This window comes from Astatotilapia calliptera, chromosome 22 (genome assembly GCF_964374335.1).
Source record: "Astatotilapia calliptera chromosome 22, fAstCal68.1, whole genome shotgun sequence".
Classification (NCBI taxonomy): Eukaryota; Metazoa; Chordata; class Actinopteri; order Cichliformes; family Cichlidae; genus Astatotilapia; species Astatotilapia calliptera.
Window position 1 is genome coordinate 14,202,825 of NC_137442.1, and position 20,786 is coordinate 14,223,610.

General features: G+C 40.6%; 1 protein-coding gene and 1 long non-coding RNA gene across 3 annotated transcripts; one reads left to right on the forward strand and one right to left on the reverse strand.

The window, feature by feature from the left end:
- Window positions 1-4,268: 4,268 nt before the first annotated feature.
- Window positions 4,269-11,256, reverse strand: LOC113015365 (small ribosomal subunit protein eS19). 2 transcript variants are annotated; one of them, XM_026157387.2, is made up of 6 exons: window positions 10,861-11,256; window positions 10,576-10,646; window positions 7,923-8,023; window positions 6,541-6,724; window positions 6,392-6,446; window positions 4,269-4,780 (listed from the first exon to the last, which is right to left on the reverse strand). In XM_026157387.2, exons 2-6 carry the CDS (start codon window positions 10,644-10,646, stop codon window positions 4,733-4,735), a joined length of 459 nt encoding a protein of 152 aa, XP_026013172.1. In that variant the 5' UTR covers window positions 10,861-11,256; the 3' UTR covers window positions 4,269-4,732. The 2 variants fall into 2 exon arrangements, with proteins under 2 accessions (XP_026013172.1, XP_080151905.1); XM_080295779.1 differs by lacking the exon at window positions 4,269-4,780 and adding an exon at window positions 4,843-5,644 and having other exon boundaries at window positions 10,861-11,173.
- Window positions 11,257-13,854: 2,598 nt separating this feature from the next.
- LOC113015377 (uncharacterized) lies at window positions 13,855-20,346 on the forward strand. The gene is made up of 4 exons (XR_013904428.1): window positions 13,855-15,185; window positions 17,848-17,891; window positions 18,727-18,822; window positions 19,392-20,346. It is a non-coding gene; the product is annotated as an uncharacterized LOC113015377 (long non-coding RNA).
- The last annotated feature ends 440 nt before the right edge of the window (window positions 20,347-20,786 follow it).

Sequence of the window (20,786 nt, forward strand, 5' to 3'; positions counted from 1 at the left end):
CTTTCCTGCTGCTGATTTTCTTAACGCACAAACAGAACCTGAAGGCATTCACAGTGAAATATACAGGAAAAATCACACAGCTGAAGATGTTTGATTAAAAGTAGAAAAAAATCAGACCTGTGGGGAAAAAAAACTGATGATCTATCAGACTGGATTGATCTTGTAGAAACATGCCAGAATGTTATGAACTTATAAAACGGATTATTATTATTATTATTATATAAATTATCATTCAAAGCTGGAACCAGCTTTTTGCATTACTGGGAAAAGGGGGCGTGGTGTCTATCTGTCTATTTGCCTAACTGCTTAGGCACATTCACTTCAGTGCAAAAGTCTTGAACCATATCCACCATAAAATAGGATCTGGAAAGCATCTGACTGACAAAAGGCCTCATTTTTCAGCACGATAATGAGAAAGACGCACAAGGGAACACTCCCAGAAGTCATGGATTGGCCTCCCCAGAACCACAGCAGTGTGATATCATCTTGATGGAGAACAGAACAAAAGTTAGCCAACACCCTGAGTGTCCTTCAAGAAGCCTGGAGAACAATTCCTGAAGACTTTAAAGAAAACACAAGAGCTGCCTAAAAGCATTCACACTATGTTGAAGAATAAAGTTGGTCACACCAAATATTTACTTTCAAGCTTGCCTTATATACTGAACTATCATGTACATTTGCATGTTTCAATAAATCACTATGCCTATTTCCCATTTTTCTAACACAATATAAAGAAATGAGGGGTGGCTCAAGAGTTTTGCACAATACTGCATATTATGTTAAGTTAATTGGTGATTCTACATTAGCCGTAGGTGTGACTGTGTGTGATTGGTTGTCTGTCTCTCCTGTTCAGGATGTACCCCATCTCTTGCCCAGTGACAGGCAAGAAAAGAACAATAATTGTACATTTTATTTGAATTAAAAGAGTTGAAAAGTGCATGAATGAATTGAGCCTCTGAATACAGGTTAGTGTGTGATGTTGTCTTGAGAACCTCGACACACGGTCTACCATAATGTTATGCCTGGCTCATTTAAAGAAGGAGAGATCAATCAGAGAGAAAGAGTCTAAATAAATATCAATAGTTTTAAAAGTACATAATGACATGTCTGTGAGATGGATATAAACAGCTTTTTTGTCTAATGATTAAAATTAGTCATTGCTAGTTAGAGTTAAAGAAATGCTTGTGCTTTGATGTGGGATTATCGTGTCTCCTAATGCATTCTTGTGGAGGCAGGAGATATGTGCAAAATTAACATTACATCACCCGATTTTCAACCAGTTTTCTACTACCCCAGCAATCTTCAGTGCCTGTGGGAGCCCATCGTTGATGACGCAATCTGCAGGAACCTTATCACTACCGTCCCCGAGGTCACTGGTCTGCGCTGGATCCGTGCATGGAGACACCAGTAAATGCCCAGTGAGTTAAAGCCCAGTGCACACAAAGAGACTGAGGTGGTACACAAGTATGCGCATGAAATCTGAGACTGAGTGCACTTCTTATTAAACTTCACTGGTGCAGGTTTACACTCTAATGGCATCTAATTGAGCATCAGAAAGATGCTCTCACTCTAATATTGACTGTAAGAGGGAGATCCAGCAGTATTGTTGGAGAGAAAACCTAGTCAAAGTGTCTTAGAATGTAACTAAGTACATTTACTTAAGTACTCTGTGATATTTTATACCTCACTTCCGCTACAGTTCAGAGGGAAAGAGAGGAGAGAGGCTTGCAGGGATGAGAGGTGAGGGTGCTTGCCTGTTATCAGGAGCCACCTTGGTACAAAAGGACCAATTGATTGCCTTTTTCTGTTATTCCTGATTGTAGAGACTGAAGAGGATTTTTAATTACAGAAATATAGCACTCAAACAAAGACATCATAAGGACAAGTGACCAAATGTAGCAAATATCTGTCAGCATGGTGGTTTCATCACAATCACATGGGTAACATTATGACATCTGCCATCATCGTGGTTTGTTTGGGATTTAATTTACTCATTGCATGTCAAGAATGTTTTTTTCCAGAAAAGATGTCATCAGTTACATTCAGAAGAATCTTTTATCCATAACTAACTTACCTGATCCCACGTTTAACAACTTCATGCTGTGATGCTTTGAAGAGAAATGTTACAGGTGTTGTCTTGCTCAGCTCAGACAGGGCATCTACTAGTCCTTATACTTTTTAAATACACATTTACAGATAAAATCAAGTGATTCATGTGTCCTTGGTTCAGTTTGGATAGATCTTGAGTGTTTTTAGCCAATTCACTGTGAGAATTATGTGCTCGCAGTGCTGCTATTTTCAGCCGCTCTGCAGATTTACATCATATACTGGTTTGTTTACCATGTGTTCCTGTGACCTCACCCTGTCATTGACATGTTGCTTCTATTCCTCTCGAACCCAGTCCTCATAAAACCTTATCTTATGAGCCAGTTGCTCCATAACTCATGATTCACTCGCTTTTTTCAGCCATTTGTCTTGTGTTAGAGCAGGTATGATGCACTCATTTTACATGGAGACTCACGTTACAGCCCATTTTGATCCTAAGCAGGCAGCACCAGTGAAACTAAAGAAGTTTAACTACATATTTAGAAAAAAGAAAAAGAAGGCCATTTGTAACAGCTTTTCTTAGTTTTTGACGTGGTAAAGAAATGCTGCTGTAGTAAATGAGAAAAATGTGTCAGCATGATTTAAATTGTAATAAATGTATAAAATTATAGAAAAAGGGGAAGTTTCTGTTAGTACATGGAACATATCCTGTTTTGTTTTTTACAATTCAAATTCTTTGAATTGTTGTGTTATTGTGCTTCTAATTGTCACTTTTCTCACACAGTGCTGTTATTCTGTTTGAGATCCATTGTTTGGATCTCTGGGCCAAAGTATTTGGAGTAAAATGCTTGTCTTAAGCTACCTAATTTGATCATCAGCCTGTTAATCTGAATGTTATGGGTTTTATAGATTAAACCTTTCATAAAATAGGTGAAAGTATGCCAATAAGATACATTAGATTAAAGCCTATATCTACAGAATGTACGGGTCTTAGCCTGGTGTTCAGGTCTGGCAGGGCTTGCAGTACACTGGTGCAAACCCTGAAGATGATGAAGAAGAAAGCCTTGCTGACCAGCCTTCTGTGAAATGAATATTTAAGTTTACTGAATATGTATGTCTGTGAAGGTTCTCAGTCATCCAGGTCATCGTAGTCAAAGGAGCTTGCAAAGAAAAGCGTCTGGACTTCTTTAAGTTGCTTGAAGACGTTTCACCTCTCATCTGAGAAGCTTCTTCAGTTCTAAGGTCAAATGGTGGGGAGTCCCAGATTTAAACTTAGTGAGAGTATCACAGAGGGACAAAAAGACCCCCTGATGATCCTCTAATCGCCTGAGCCAAGGTGTGAAACTGGGTGTGGGTCCCAATCAGCCAGAGTTTCGGGTGAGCTCATTGTGAAACCTGGCCCCACCTTATCATGCGAATTCCTGAGGTCAGATGGCCCAGGATGTGAGTGGGCGTTAAGGCGTCTGGGGAGGGAACTCAAAACTGGATTATAGATGGCAGACAGTTGGAGTCATAAACCACCGCCTCTGTTCAAAGATGGTCGCTCACAGTGGACGTAAATGGCTTCTTTCACTCCTCTTTCAAACCATCTGTCCTCTCTGTCCAAAATGTGAACATTGCCATCCTCGAAAGAGTGACCTTTGTCCTTAAGATGCAGATGGACTGCTGAGTCTTGTCCTGTGGAGGTGGCTCTTCTGTGTTGTGCCATGCGCTTGTGAAGTGGCTGTTTGGTCTCTCCAATGTAGAGGTCTGGACATTCCTCGCTGCACCGTACAGCATACACCACATTGTTAAGTTTGTGTTTTGGCGTTTTGTCTTTCGGGTGAACCAGTTTCTGTCTGAGCGTGTTGCTGGGTCTGAAATGCACCGGGATGTCATGCTTGGAGAAAACTCCTGAGTTTTTCTGATACACCGGCTACATAGGGGATGACAATGTTGTTGCGTCTGTCTTTCTTATCCTCCCTCGCTGGTGTCTGGTCTTCTTTTCTGTGCCTGTTTGCTGACTTTAAGAACGCCCATTTAGGATAGCCGCACGTTTTGAGTGCTTCCTTTACATGCGTGTGTTCCTTCTTTTTCCCTTCAGGCTTAGAGGGAACATGTTCTGCCCGGTGGTGTAGGGTCCTAATTACTCAATTACTACATCAGCTGGATAAGCAGCGTCATGAGCAGCAGCTAAACTGAGCAAGAGTCACTCACAGGCCCATATAAAAACTGACATTCAGTCAGTGCTCATACTCATTTTATTCAGAGCATCCTGTATAACGTATATGTGCTCAGTAATACCATTCTGCAAACACAAAGTTAGAAAATGAATAAAAATGTGCATGAGAATTCTTTGCATTTCTTTCCTTTCTACATCTGCTCTCACATTTCTTTTTCTCTCCATTGCTTCACATTCGTAGGCAAAAATACGAACATGCTTTTGCTTTGTAACACTGCATTCGGAGTGCTTTTGTTTCCACTCTGCGCCTTAATGTTACAAGGCCACCGCCAACCTCTGACTGCTGCAAAACATTCATGTATGATATTTGCACTCGCTGTATTTTAGACACATGCATCGCTATGAAGTGCCTCTTTGTGCTCGGTTACTGTCGGCACTGGGTTGATGTGGGAGGAGGGTGAACTTGAGTAAATAAGCGGTAAGGCATAACTGCATTCCTTTTCTCAGGATTCTTATATAACGTCCTCAGATGGCGCTCTGTAAACTCCGCTGTTTCTTGTTTGCTGAGGCAACCTGAGCACACAAAAGACAATAAAAAGAGGAGAGAGGACAGTCGTGCTGATGTAACAAACTGAGAAGCTATACTCTGCACACAAGGCATGCAGTATTTATTTAGAGATCCCAAGAAATATCTCACATATGATTATATGTTTTACATTGTTGCCATAACTGAGACACAACACTAGAGGGAGCCACTTCAACTGTATGCTGCACATCTGGTGCTGTAAAGGGTTGAGCAATAATGACATTTAATTTCTGATGTCTTTGAAGCCCTCTGCAAGTATCAAATGTGTCTACAGTCATGATAAAAAAAAAAGGAAGCGCACACTCTTTCAGTTCTAGAGTTTTACGAATGAGATCATGAAAAATAAATCATCTGGCCCTTAGCAGGTCTTAAAATTATCCAAATACGAACACCTCTATAAAAGGAGATGATGGATTGTATGGTAATAATCTCATAACCCTTCCCATACTGATGCTCTGGAGCGTTCGGGTGCATTAACACAATGCCAAGAAAGAAAGACATCACCTTGGAGAAGCAATTCTTGCTGCCCGTCAATCTGCGAGGGGCTATGACATCATTTCAAAACAATCTCAAGTCCATTTTGCAGTGAGAAAGATTATTCACAAGTGGAAAACATTCATGGCAGCTGTGGAAAACACAACAAATTCACCGCAAGGTCATCCGTACAAAGCTTGGATAAACTCTCAGTTAGCGCGTTAAGTGTTAAAGTTCCCGACAGCAGAGACCTTCTTTCGGCTGCATATTCACAAGGGATCACCACAGAGGATGAAGCCACATATTTGATTTGGCACAGATTTTTGTCCTTCCTGACGCCACCCTCCGAGGGATTTGTGTCTTCTGCTGGTCTTGAACTGGGGATATTTCGCTTGTTAGCTGAATGTGTAAACCACTGAACACTACAATTAGAAAAACACTAAACACATACCAGCACAGCTCAGGTTTGCAAAGCTACATCTGAACAAACTAGACCTTAGAATTAACAGATGCTGTGCTTTCTTTTTACTATGACAGCAAAAAATAAATGTAATGAGCTTCCATTTATTCTTACCTTTTAAGAGTAGCATCTCATACTGAATAAAAAACAAAAATCATTTTTATTTGTCTTAAACTGGGTCTGAGACACAGCCTTTAAACCAGCTTTTATCCAATTGATTTCTTCATAAACAAAAGGCTTGAGCAGTAGGTGGGTGGGGCTGCTGCATGTCTGAGATGACCACATTAGGGAATTCCCTACTCTGTGATATCGTACAGATCCAAGACTAGAAAAAGACTGAAACTCTTAGCCTGAGCGTTTGGCTCAAAGGAATTACTTTTACATACATGGACCTCAAAGACCATAATGGGTCCACTGTAAAGAGTTATTTAACAACATTATGACAATTAGATATGATCCCCTGCTCACTGTCACTATAGTTCTGCTGAAAAAAAGTATTATTTTTATCCTCTACACCATAAAAATAATACAAATTCTGATTAACCCCTCTCAATTACAGTCTTTAACTAACTGCAGGAATAATATGCACATTACAGAGAATGAAACAACATTTTTATGCACAGATAAATCCACATATGCATGTAGTGCAAGTCTAACAACTCACCTGCCCAGCGATCCTATCCAGGTCTCTCTGACCCTGAGAGGTCAGTCTACGACCGCTGTAAGCACAAATATTTTAAAACATTTAAAAATAACAGTTGTTGTGAAGTCACCACCTCAGAATCACATCGTCTCAGCATTCACCCTTCTCACCCATTGGGATCCTTCTCCACCATCTTGAGGCCCTCCAGAGCTTGCAGGACCTTCCTCGCCACGTTCCTGGATCCTACGCTGAAGTGGGCGGGGCATACGCCGTTCCTCTGGCGGCCACCGTAGATTTTGATCATGGAGCCCACGCCGACCCCTCCTCGCAGGTACAGGTGGCGGGCCGTGGATGCTGGTGGCACGTATCATATACAGTGCAGTATGTTTCAGTATGAACTTATTTTATCATTCAAAATACAAGAAGTCAACATATTTTAGAGCTAATATAAGTCAGTACAGGACATCCACAGGTAAAGGAACAGTGTGCAGTGCATGCGTTTCTATTGAATTTCGCGAATATTCTTTATTCATATAACAAATTTTTATTCCAGGCAGAAGCACAATGTGCAGCATGCTACTATCTCAATAATGGAAATCTAAGTTAACAAACAGGAGAAAGTGTCAGGATTGCAGACCCAGACATGGGACACAGGAGTAAAGCATAAAGTAGAGCCCTTAAATATAAGCATAATAAAGTCTGAAAGTAATCCAAAGCAAAGCATAACTCCAGGCAATCCAATACACAGCTGAGAAGGAAAACACAACACAAATCAGGGATAATGGGACAAAAGATGTTGCACTAAATAGAAACCATCAGGGACAAAAGACCACAAACATAAAACAGGAAATGAACTACACAGAAAATGACCACAGAGACAAGACTGGCAAACAGAGAAGGATCACAAAAGGAAGTAACAAACTTATTACCATCAAAGCAAATAACTAAGGGCAAAAATGACAAAGAGATTCCAATGGACCAGGGAACATAAAACATTATAAACAGAAGACCAAACAACATAAATCAAAACTCAAAAGAAATCATGAATTAATAAAATGACATAATTAAGACAATGTTCCCTAAATCAGGGGCTCAGAAACAAAGAACAGATTTGACTGTACTGCACCTAGGTTCATGGTAGCCACAGTGAAAGGCCTGCCTGTGTTACTCAGCTGTTTGTGTATGATCATAAATCACAAGGATGCCTAAAAAAGGTACAAATAACTCCAAGACCGAATTGTTTTTCCATCTTAAGATGAGATTTCCAGAACCCAAACTTTATCAAATAAAATATATCTTCTGGTTAAACATTTCAGTTCACTGAGTCAATTCAGCTAATGATTGCTTTTCATGTTGACTGTAATCAACTCTGTTTGGGTAATTGTTCGGTGTGTAATTGTTTATTTTGTCTGAACAATAATTAAAACAGCTTGAGACAGAGAGAAACTGCACATCCACACACTAGAGAGGACTGAGCCTGACATGTTCATGACTTTCATTTACTTTTTATGATTATTTGTCACTCCAGCTGCACGTGGAAACGAAAACCAACCTGCTCTGGTGTAAAACCAGTTGTCGTCACAGGGGGCAAGCTCCTTGTGCCTGGCAAGCTTCACGGTATCAACCCACTCTGGGACCTTCAGTTTGCCAGACCTGAAAAATCAATTAGTAGGTGATGTGATGAATAAAAACAGCGTGATACATATTAAATTGTTTGCTTTTCCAACTCATATATATGATAATAAAGGTAAAGACTTCATCGTGTAGAGTAAGGCAGATTTTTTTGGTCATAAAAAGCTTTGATTACAATTTGGATGAGAGTCAAAGTAAGAACTTCATATTTTATTGCTCTTTGTAGGATGTTTCCACTTAAGTGCACTAACAGTGTACATATTTAAAGTAGTTCTAAGTTAGAAATTTCCATCATGAGAAATATGAAAATACAGCCTCTATTAATCCCATGCAGGCAAAAGTATGGCAGTAGAGGTACAGCAGATGTGCAGAAAGACCAGTGGGGTATCTATTGTAAAATAAAGCACAATAAAGAAAATGAAACAAGCTGGAATTTTGCTTTCTTTTTTCAGCATTCAGGGGGTGTATTATTGTTGTTGCATGAGTCTGAGCTCCCTCTGGAGTACAGGCTGACCTATATAGGATTTTTAAGACTGATACTGATACCAATATTTAACATAGTTGAAAAAAAACTAAGAACCTGATACATCAGCCAATAGTTTTTCTTTCAGACACACAAAACATAAAGAAAATTATTATATTTGTTATATATATTCAAATTACTAAGCTAATATGAAAATGCAGTTTAATCTAGTTTTCTTGTCACAGCAAGTCACAGATTACTCACTGCCACTCAGTTCGGATCAGCTGGTTATCACATTTGTGTTGCCAACATGGAAGTTAGAGAGCGCCCTTTTGTAGACATACTATACAACATCAACACTCAGTGTTTAAGGGCATCTCGCCCCTCTCTTCTTTACATTTTCACTTTAATTTATCGGCTATTGCAACTGTAGCCGATATATCGGCAAACAGTTAATATCAGCCGTCAGTCGGGCTGTACTCTGAAGGTTCACTGGTTGTAAATGTGATTTATCGGCCAGTAAAAACCACACAATAAACACTGACACACACACGGTGGTGAGTGAAAGGGAAACATATGTGAAACTGTTTATACGTGTGAACAAGACAGCAGTGATATACATAGAAAATCAGCAATACTCAACTGAGAATGGCCACATACCACAAGAGAGAGAACATCTGTGATGTGTCAGAAGCCGCACTGAAATACAGCATCATGTCATCATGGCTGCTACTGTGGTTTACTACATTCTGGAGCCCATGTGTGTTTCATTCTTTTACTCTGCTACGGAGACTGAGACCCTTTAAAATAGTTATATTAAATCACTTTTTAACTATGAACTGGATTTTCCTGAGTGACTTACATTTTACAAAAATTTTAATCTAAATACAGAAGACGTAACTGGCCACGAGACTGGTTGTTTCTTTAGTACTATTAAAGTTATACAAATATAATTGTCTATGCATGCATATACATTTTAAGAAATCATCTGTGTGTGTGTTTTACTGAAACCTAGCTGTGAAAACTATGCAATCAAAACTTCAGGTTCTGATTGTAACCAAATTAGATCTCTCATGTATATTATTTTGGTTTTACTTCCAGTTTTTCTTGTTTTTTTCCTTCATTGTTTTCACCTCTATTTAGTTGTCTGTGCCTGAGCTCTGCTCCCACCTGTGTCTTGTTTGAAATTAGCCCTCTGTGTAAATACACTCCTGTATTTGTGGTCTGCTTTTCTTCCCGAGTTTCTTCCATTCTTTGTCTCCTCGGTATGCCAATCTCTTATTACTTTGCATGGGTCTCTCTAGGAAGTCTTCAAGATTAATGTAATCGCTGAAAAACAAAACTTGTAAAATCATTGCATGTTAGGAAGACTTGTAGCTTTTTTTAAAAAATTATAAATTTGATTTATAAATAAATAAGGTCTGACACAAATTCAATTAAAAAAAATTGGAATATAGTTCAATATAGTAAATTTAGCAGCTTTCCCTCTCAAATCTACAGTTTTAATCATTTCTTTTCACAATCCCACCCAATATGTGCCAGTTTTTTGCCACAAAAAAAGTGTCAATTCTTCTTCTGCATTTACCTTTTTATCCCTCATAAATCTGCCAGTTTATTCTAATTTGCGCTACTTTGACATAAAATTAGCTAAACACTCACAAATTTACACTCTCCGATTAACTTCATCTCTCAAATTGAATTTTTCTTTTCTAGGACGCATAGTTTTGGGTTGTTTTTTTTGTTTGTTTTTTTTGTTTGTTTGTTTTTTAGCTTTTGTTTTTTCCTTCGAAGCATTTCTTCTTCAAATTTACAATTTTAATCTCCGAAGTTTAATTTTCAAGTGTTTATTCTGTTGTCCTCCTCTCTTCCCTCTATCGCCCGTCCTTTAATTAAAATAAAAATAAATAAATAAAAAAAAGTATAATCTTAGGTGGCCCTCAGTTCGGTGTCTGCATTAATAAACTGTCCTTTCCCTGTGATTCACCGCGTATTGCAGCTGTCTGAGCCTCTGCCCAGCCTTCACAAATACCCCATCATCCCGCTTGATTGACAGGTGGACATCAGCCCGTCATCAGATAAGCGCAGAGGCAGGTTGTGGTGCATTACTTACTTTTTGAGGAAAGCTGACAGTGCTTTGACAAACTCTTGCTGGTTGACATCTTTCACCGTGACGCTGGGCATCTAGAAGGACAGTTGGAGACAGGGGTGAGCTGAAAATGATACACTGTTTGCGGCTTTACGAGCAGAAAATCAGCGCTGATGTACCGTCCGTGCTAACGTTAGCTAAAACTCTAAGCTAGCCTAGCTAAAGTAACTGAAAGCGGGGCAGACACTTCGCCTCTTTCTGTTACTCAAACGTACACCTGTCATTATCATATATTACCAAATATCTTACTTTGTATAGGCCCCACAGAGACGACAGGCAGGCGGTTATGGACTCCCAGCTTAGTGACTGCAGCAAAAAAGGATGCTGAAGAGGGATGGAGGGAGACTGCCCTCGTTTGGAAAAGATGATACCTTATCCCAAACTAACCTCGCCTGCCGCTTAATATCCCAGCTTAATTCACCCTTTAAACCTAAGTAACACTGACGGCAATATTCTCCACTTGTATTGTAATCCTACGGGTCAAAAAAGGTGGCGAAACAATATTAAAAAGCGAGTTTTTGAATATGAGGATGCAGTTTATGAAGTACTCCTGCTGAATCCCAGCAGGGGGGACTGTTGTGGCACCTTTCTTTACACCCTGGCCCACTTCGTGTTTATCAGGATCCTTTTCAGAAAGTGCTCTGCAGTCAGGGAGGGGGGGAAAGCACCAGAGGGCTGGTATCGTCTTAATTTTTCACCTGCAGTGAACTCTAGTTTATGCAAATACAGTCAACGTTGCTTTTATTTGGCTGTCAAACGCTAAATGGAGCTCATTCTGCGGCTGCCGAGCCTGTGCTCCGTGTTTGAAGGAAACACAAGAGTGCATTTCAACGGTTGATCATGACACAACGCATTAGATTTGGAGCTACCCAAGCAGTCAGCATCTGTCACCATCCCCCAAACTAAGCGCTTTGGCCTTGTTCAGAAATATAACAAAGATCAGAACCCATATAAGTCTTTATCAGATACATAACAAACTATTTTATTTGATGGATATTACATTAGGCTTAATTCTATATTGTAATGTTAAAAAAGTCCATCAAATACACTTCAAGGGAAATGATGATTACAGGCTTGTACTCAAGTTTAAAATAAAAATGACTAAAATTGGTTTTGAGCTGAAAGCCACTTAATTGATTAACAATAAAAACAAATGGCTTGTTAAATGTGAGGATTTGAAGCTTTCTCTTAACTTTAAGTCCAGGCTCTTAAGGGGTTTTATTGTCAGTTCAAAAGCATGTGCAGGTTCAAGGCATCTCATCAATACCTTTCTCTGAGGGCATAAAACTTGGGTTTTTAGCGTGGCGCTTAACATTTTGCCGTCTAAAATTGTCCCGTTTAAAAGGCAAAGTGAAATCTTACTAGGCCACATAGTCTCAAGTAGAAAAAAGATTTTTAAGCAGACGTGCAGTTGCTTCAAAAAATGCATTATGTAATCCCAACAAAATGACCAGACCACGTACTTTTCTATGCATACAATGGTGTTACAGAACAATGTAAATTCATTTTTAAAGATGCTTTATAGTTGTGTTAATGAAATATCAAGGTTATTATCACTGTATAAATTAAGTGAAACATTACTTCTATTGCCTCATAATTTGCAATATTTCAAAGAAATGTGTAATATTTGATGACATGGGGGGAAAAAATAACATTTTATGTAATTGCTGCTTACAGGCAGCATTATTTTAGTTTTTATGCAATGAAGGGCACTTTCAATCCTTTTCCAATGAACTTTATAATTTAAAGTGCCAGCAGCATTACAGTGCAGTAGTAGTGATGCAGAAAAAGTCAAATGTCAGAACAAAAGAAACCTAGGTAGTTTGTTCAACGGGAGTCTTAAGTGCAAGTATAACATAAGTGTAATTTCCATCCACCTTTTGCTGATCCTGTTTAACTAGTGAGTGCTCCTAGCTCCATACTAAGTGGAGTCATTTGTTTACTTTTGGGTTGCACGTCATCCCGGTATCTCCTACTCTCTTACTTTCATAGCCTTGTTGTATTCAATGATATTTGCCTCAAGTGGTTTTCACCTGTAGCTGGAACAATTTCCTTGCGTATTTTTGCACAGTACTGTTCCGTTGTGGATATCAAAGTATCTTCGTACTCCCCAGGCTGACATGCAGCTCTCACTTGGATGTGGCTGGGTTTCTGTTACTGTGCAGTGTGTTAGCCTACCATAGATCACAGGTAAATTGATTTTATATGTATTTCAATTAAGACAAACTATATGACAGGATCTAAACTAAAATACAATAACAATGTAAATGTCCTCATTTTTAGGTTTTGTCAACCTAACAGGGTTCTTAAAGGTTTGGTGCAACTGAAGTTTTAGGTTCTTGTTGTACAGTTTCTAAACCTAAATCTTGTCCCTGACATACATTCATATTTTAGAGAAAGGCTTAACAAACTAAACACTTGCAAATTCACTACCTAAAATACATGAAACTACGATGCATTAAAAATGAATTCAGAATAATTAATTAATAGTACAATGTCTCAAATAAACGAACCCAGTGATACAGTGTACCCTGTCCTTTTCAGGTTGTCACTCACTTTACGACACCAAAAGGTTGTTTGTGTTCTTCTGGACGTAGCGTTTTCAGTGAGGAAGAAACGTTTCGTCGCTCATCCAAGTGACTTCTTTAGTCTCAGCTGACTGCAGGTTTCCCCCAACCTTATAAACAGTACACTTGCACAATGACTGAAACTAGCCCACTGTCACTTTAGGACAGCAGGGAAAGACGCTAACCACCTCTATGGCTACGCAAGTGGAAGCGGGTGGCTGGATGATCTATTGCAGGCTACGTGCAGTTTTTACAGGCTTTACAAAAAACGGCTTTGTAACAGTTTATTTTAAGGTCCACTTCTTTCTGCATTAATCTCCACTGAGACAAATTAAATAACTAGCCTGACATTGAAAGGGATAAAAGTTGGGTAACCACACTATAAGAATTTGTATACTTTTAGAGAGAGGAGGCGGGGCTAAGCGGCCACTGCAGTGTATGTGTGAACTGTCGAAGAGGAGAGTGAGGAAGCACAGCTGGTATCGGTGTATCAATACTGCGGAAAACACGTATTGAATCCTCTTTCAGCTGTTCAGAACCAATGCATATTTGGACGATGCTCGTTTAAGTCTTATGTGGCAAAGTGCTGAAAATGCAGAACGTTGTGGCTTTCCTTGTCCGTAAAGTCGCATCTTATGTGGCATTTGAGCTAACGTCTTGCACCAGCGTGTGGAAGCACTGTATGTAAATCAAAGCTAGCTAAATGTGTTTACAAATGTGCAGACATGTTCATACACACATACACAGCAGCTCTGCTCTCTGTGTCAGCCTGTCTAAGCGCCTTCCCCTCCCCCCCTCTCAACATCTCTCTCCCCTTTTTGTCCCCCTCTCCTTTTCCCTCCCCTCGCTGCTCTCCTGCCTGCGAGCACTATTTCAAGCCTGTGCTGAGGACAGAGGGAGGGAGAGAGGCAGACGCGCACAGATGCGCAGTTAGAGAGCGAGGGGAGGGGAAGGCAGACAGGATTTGGAGTTCAAGTGCACGTGCAGAAAATGGGCTGAATAGAGGAGAGTCGAAGCAGAAAGGAAACCAGGAAAGGGAACGGCAGGAGCTGGAGACAAAAGACACAGTAGCTTTCTTTCTTCCTTTTCTCTTCAGAGAAAAGAGAAGGTATTAGCCCCATGAAAAAATGAGAACCACAAAATTTGAATATAGCAAGCATAAGACAAAAATGTATTCCAATTCTTGCCCCCTCCTCTTTCCCCACCGCCACACTCCTCCTCCTATCCCTCCCTCCATTAACCTCCAGTCTCTCGCTTTCTCTCCTCTCTCTGGTTGGCTTTTTCTCCCCTCCCACCTCTTCTCACACACATGCACACGCCCCGGACTCCTTCCCACTCATTTCCCTCATGCTGTTCACTTTCACTGGAGACCGACCGCAGTAAGCTCAGTTTTTGCCTTCTTTTTCTTTTGCTCGCCATTCTGCTTTTTATACCCTCATATACAGCAGCGGCGCCACCGCCTCACTATGCGTGGCAGCCCTGAAAAACGCAGGCCGTGGATTGTCCCTGCATTAGACTGCATGCCATGTCCTTTCCTGTAAACAGTTTTTTTTTTCTTCTTCCCTTCTGCAGTATATATATTTTTTCTCCTTTCAACTCCATAGTTGCGTTCTCTGTAGAAAATCTTATCTACATTTTGAAGTTGAAGCTGAGGGGTTGAAGATTATGTCTGAATGGACACATGAAGGAGACTGAGGCAAAAGAATGAGGGGAAAATGGAGAGCATGGCCTTAGAGAGAGAGAAGGCAAGAAAGAGAGCAAAAGAGACGTAGGAGAGTACCGGTACTGGCAAGAAAAACGGGAGGGGGAAGAGAGGACCAGTAAGGGGATAGACTTGGGAAGGAGGGACAGCTGCATAGGAATTGACAAAAATCGCGGGAAAAAGGGGGGAAAAAAACTCCAGAACGAGAAGAAACTGGACTTCTCTCCAAACTCAGACTCGCACTATGTGGCCGCCTTTGATTTTGTTTTCAGACATGATTTTTCATCAGTTCTGATCATTCATCTGTGAGTATACTGTGTACATGTCCTTTTTCTCATATTCTGTCTTTCTTTTCTTCCTCTTCCCCCTCACCTCACTTCATTTTTTCCCCCAACTCTTCTCCTTTTTCTTTTGAAAAATGTGTTCCCTAGGTTGCTAATCCCCCCCCCCCCCCCCCCCCCAAAAAAAAAAAAAAAAAAATCCTGCTCCTCTATCCCATCTCTCGCTCCACCTCTCACCTTCTTTCGGCGTCTTTCTTTCCCCCCCCTTCTGCCCCTTATCGTGGGTTATCGCTGTTCTCCTTGCCTCTCCTTCAAGGATTACCTCTGCTCACATTTAGATGAGGGCTTTGGAAAGGGATCACTGAGTGCATCCAGTTTTAGGGGGGCCCCTGAATGGGAGGCCAGCACTCGAAAGGAGGCATGTGTGAGACTCTGTTCATGTGTGTCTGTGCATGTGTGTTGTAATATGTTGGAGTGTGATTTAGAGTTAAGGGAGCCGGCAGTACTTACGCATGCGTGGAGTTGCTCGATGATCACGTTTCGTATTCAGGGATTGTGCCATGCTGCTAGTTATAAAAATGTATAGAAATGAAAGCGGAGGTAGTTGGATGAGAAATGAGGAGAATTAAAGTATTGCTGTTTTGTTTTTCATTAGATGTTTCTCTCCTCCCATACGGCTCCCTTTTTCTTTCTTCTTCTTTTTTTTTTCTTTCCCCCCTCCTTCATCCGGGTACCCCCAATCTCTCTGGCTGCTTGTAAAGACAAAACCCAGTCCAAGATGTGATTTTTAGTATAAAGATTTCAGTTAAATGGCAAACAAGTTTTTAAACTTTTGTATCTGAACCATGACTTTTGAAGTGCTTAACTTTATGTAAGAGCAGTGAGGTAAGTACAGTCAGACAATTGAGAGACTCGGGATATATAACAAGTCCCCTATCGTCCATTTGCAGTCCATCCAGCCCTGACTACTTTTTTTGCCTGCGGTATTAGCCTTGGATATCTTCTGGCATCTCCTTTCTTTTCCTTAGTTATACATGTGTCTGCTGTTTTTTTCTTTTATTTACATATCCTTCTGTTATGTCACATTCTGTACCACAGTTGCTATCTTAATCCAAGGTATTGCTCCAAGGGGTGCGTATATGTGTGTTCCTGCGTCGTCGTTCTTTATAGATGTGAATGTGCAAACGATAATCCCAGAAATGCTTGATCGTGCAAGTTTATGCTTTTTCTTTTTTCTCCCCCCTTAAGTTTAAAATCCTAATCACCTTTTTGTGCATTAAGACTGCGTAGTTTTGTAAAGTGAATTCAAAACTGTCATCTTGTAGACTGGTTTAATTGTGTAGCCGAGAGCGTTGGATAACACTCTCTATCCTAGTTTGGTAATAATAGTCTGTGACTAAATGTGTGCTCAATTTGTGTGCAATGAGATGACAGCATCACTGCATCCTGCGATCAGCCAAATAGGGAGGGTGCTTTTTGTTTAGCATCATTTCAGGGTCAACCTTTCCATGACCTCCACTGTACTGTAGCTCTTAAGAAAATGAAAGGGAAAAGCCTTTGATGTCAGAATTTTGCTGGATCCGCATATCTGCTCTGGTTAGCAAAAACACAGAACAGGATAGGCTGGCTAAAGCTGCCCAGAGCCCTCAACCTGCTCTTATTTATTTTAAATTCATTTTTCCCCCTTCAACTTTGGCTAAAATCTGCCAAGCATGTTTTGATTCCACTTCTGAGCGGATTTGGTGTCTATTGCCCTGTGTAGTGGGACCCCCAGGTTATGAAATATTACTCAGACAGACCTGGTGTTATGTAATCTTACGTAACTGAGGCGGCAGCTCAGCAGGCTCGTGATCAGGGGCTCTGGAGGAGAAGCTATATGGGTCTGCTTATGGTATGAACTCGCTGGCAGGGTCAACACACTCCTGACTACCTGGGACTTAAAGGAGAAGCTGCACAAAGGATGCTACAGCAACCATACATAGTGCATCAAACTGAGGACGATGACCCAATTTGTAGCAGGTTGTTTTTGTGCTTCTCTTTTAATCTGAAAATGTATAATATAGAAGCCAGTTAATGTTAAATGATTTACTAATCTCTGAATTTAACTTTAAATAATCTACTATCAGACCTTCGTTTGTAATATTGAAAATATCCAGATTATTGCGGTCCCTCTGCTTTCCCCACGATCCTCTACCAGCTCTCCGTGAATCTCATGTGTTTCTCATTCATAATTGATGGCATTCAACCGCAGCATACATTACTGGATCAGAACAGACCTCAGGAATTCCCATGCAAGCTGCCGTTGTAGCAGGTTTGAATTTTGGTGCTGACGGTTTTCCTTTTAACCTGGAAACTGTAGTGCTAGTGCAAAAGAATCGGGCTTAGTGTGAAATGTAAACTATACAATGAAAAGAGACAAAGTGTGGTCTGTAGCAGAGGACTAAAGACCTTGAAATAGTGGCACAGTTGGGGGGGGGGGGGGGGGGGGGGGGTAATTTTACTTTGATATTTTAGCTCTTATAATAAATAACCTATAATAAAATGGTGTGAAATTCTAAGCTGTAGATTCAGATTAGCTTTAAAGGTGAATAACCCACAATCTTTTTATTCACTCACATTTTCCAAATTTCACTACATACTGATTGAAAGTTGTTTCAAGTGATTTACTCTGATTTGTCTCTTTCAGACTGAACCTGAAACAGCCAGATCATCAGGACGGGATTTTAAAAGGTAAGGAAATTTCTTGCTATAAAGGGAGATGAAAGAAGCAAAAAATTCTGTAGTTTGTGCTTTACTGATCAGAGTTTTGCTTATTGGCACTCAGTAGTCAGGAACACTTGGTCAGCCATTTTAGTCTGTGGTCCGATCGAAAAGCCGATGCACCATCACAATAATTGAATTACTCTTCCCTGAGTCATCCTGTTGTGACACAGATATCTGCTAACCATGGGCCTGCGTGAAAGCGGCAAACATGCAGTCTTTAACTGCACATCTTTTTTTTTTTTTAAACCAGTTTAGTGCAACTCTTGTCAGCTGGGCTTGATCTTAGTAAGCAACAAGTGGAAGGGTCATCAGTTGGTCATGTCCTGAATATCAGATGCTGTTGAAAAGTGAGAGAGCATGGGTATAAAGACAGGCCTGTGGTCTAGCCTTGAAGCTAGCTTTGGAGATGCCTCACATTACATTTGTGTCTTTGTGCTGATGTCACCCCATGCCCCCAGACCAGCACGAGGATAAGAGCTACATTCTGCCTCTGTGACACAATAGAGCCCTTCTTGCCCTGATATTTTCACAATGTTTTTGCAGGGCCCTCGGTGTGCACACACATGCACACAGTCCTCTGCAGGCAGCACAGGCTGTTGATTCAGAGCTGGTATCGCTGCTGTGCACTTTACCTGATATTACAATTCTCGTGGAAGGTGTTTGCTCAGATTTGTAGCACTCTGCTTCCACGGTGCGTTGTAAATAACACGCTCTCAAAATGACAAATGTTAACGCTGCTTTATGAACTGCGTGCTTTCTGTAGGATGTGTCGATTCAGTGGTGCTCTGGTTCCCTTTTACAGTCCGTACAGTCTGGAGGTGTGACATGGGTTAACGTCTGAGGCCTGGAGGAATGTGTCCGGGTCAGCGCTGAGAATTCCTCAGTCCTTCGAGACTAGGTCACTGCACTGGCAAGAGTCTGCCACCTATTTTAGCATGCGCACTGCTAACTCTCCCTCTCCTCTTTATCTCTTCCAAGTCTGCCCTTCTCTATCCTTTCATTTCATCCTTTCATCTTTTGTTCTACCTTCTTGCTCTCTCTGCTGTCTTTTAGTTAATCTGTCTGCTTGTCTTTCAGTCACACCATCTATTTTGTTGTCCTACTTTGCCTACTGATTTTCTCGCTCTTTGTTCTGCCTTTTATTTGTCCCCATGCACTCGTGCTCGTATTTCTTCAGTTATTCATGCCTGTAGGTATTTACACTCCAGCCGTCATTATACTGTCACTGTCTGGTTTATCCATTCTCAAACCACTCGCCCTCCTTTTGTTTTTCTCACTTTGTCCTTTCTTTCTTGTTTTTTTTTCTTTCCTGTGGCACATTGAGTTCAGTGCTGCAGGTGCTTTCAACAGGGCATATGAAGCACAGAAGCACAGGCTCAACTGGCTTGCTTATTAATGCAGTGCAGTAACATGCATGTGGCGCCTGGTGCTGGTCATGTATGATTTATATGGTGTTCTTACACACAGGCTGAGGGCTTTCATACCAGCTATCAGTATTCCTGAGTGAAGGAGTTTGCAGGCTCACCTCTTCATTGGCTTGGCTAACAGCAGGGGTGACAGACAAACCCCCTGGTACTGAAGTGTTCCCACTGATGGCAGATGTGGTGATTTGACAGTCTGATCCTCACACGCTGGCTGGCTGGAAGCACGCACTTCAGACGTGCAGTTTTTAGACATCATGCAGAGTGCAAGGCACATCTTCTAGACTAGGAATGATAATGAGATTGGGGGTGATTTAAATTTGAGAAAGAATTGATGTTTTTTTTGTTGTTGTTTTTTTTAAAGCAGGTTTTTGATTTGATAGGAAAATACTTTCCCTATATAAACTGTTAGCAACAGCTCATAGTTGATAACGACTGATGAGTAATTGATCATTTTTAAGTAAAATAAGGATATCTGCCTAAAATAGTTGGCAATCAATACAAGAATTTCATTTATTGCACAAAGAAATTCTCATTAATGTATAACTTTTTAGCTCCTTGTCAAAGTGTTTCAATATTTTGCAAACAAGATTTGCTGTCTATGTTTAGCATCCATTTTGTGCCAGTCAATATGTTGGTGGGTCGCTAAGAAATATCTGCAGTTCATTTTAGTTTAGACATTTAGTTTTCTCCTATTTTGATTTGTATGACTTGAATACAACAAATACAATATATAAGCAATTTCAAGCATCTTGGGCTTTAACAATGTTCCATTTTAGTATTTCAACCATTTATAGATAGAATGGGAAGTAAACCAGTTTGTGAAATAAAAAATTAGCTGCAAAAAATAAATCCTTATTTTAGTAACTTTATTTGCATGTTAATTTTTGCACTTTCATTTCAGGAGCCTGCATTAGAACCACTGTACTAAATTAAATAAATCCAGCATGTTGGAATTTGACACCAGATTGTGTGACGCACAGTAAAATTGTATTTACTAATCTGACAGCATAGGTGTAAATCTGTTTGTGTGCACTCTTTGGACTAAAGCTTTGGTGGTTTCAGACAGTGAGGAGAGGTGAGACGTGAGTAATAGCAGTGACTGATGTCACAGACAGCAATGCGCCGCTTTAACTGCCCCCCTGACCCGGCTTTAGGATTGCAGCAGCAGCGTGCAAGCACCCGTGGGTAACGCACGCCAAAGCACATTAGAGAAAGGGACACGGAGAGAGGCAGCGAGGGAACAAACAGAACACACCTCAGGGGGACTGAGAGACAGGGAGACAGACGGGTTGGGTGGGGGGTGTCGGATTAAAGAGGACAGAGAAAAGCTGAGAGACGTGGTGAAGTCTGGCTCGCCATGCTGCTTTTTTTTGTTTTCTTTCTTTCTTCCTTCAGCAGACTGTCTGGTTTGAGTTGATGTACTACATCACAGCCTCGG

Coding starts and splice junctions, on each gene's coding strand:
- LOC113015365 (XM_080295779.1), bottom strand. CDS start 10,646: ATGCCCAGCGTCACGGTGAAAGATGTCAACCAGCAAGAGTTTGTCAAA. Junction 6,447..6,540: donor GTGGAGAAGGATCCCAATGG/GTGAGAAGGGTG, acceptor TTGTGCTTACAG/CGGTCGTAGACTGACCTCTC. Junction 5,645..6,391: donor TGGATAGGATCGCTGGGCAG/GTGAGTTGTTAG, acceptor AAATATCCCCAG/TTCAAGACCAGCAGAAGACA.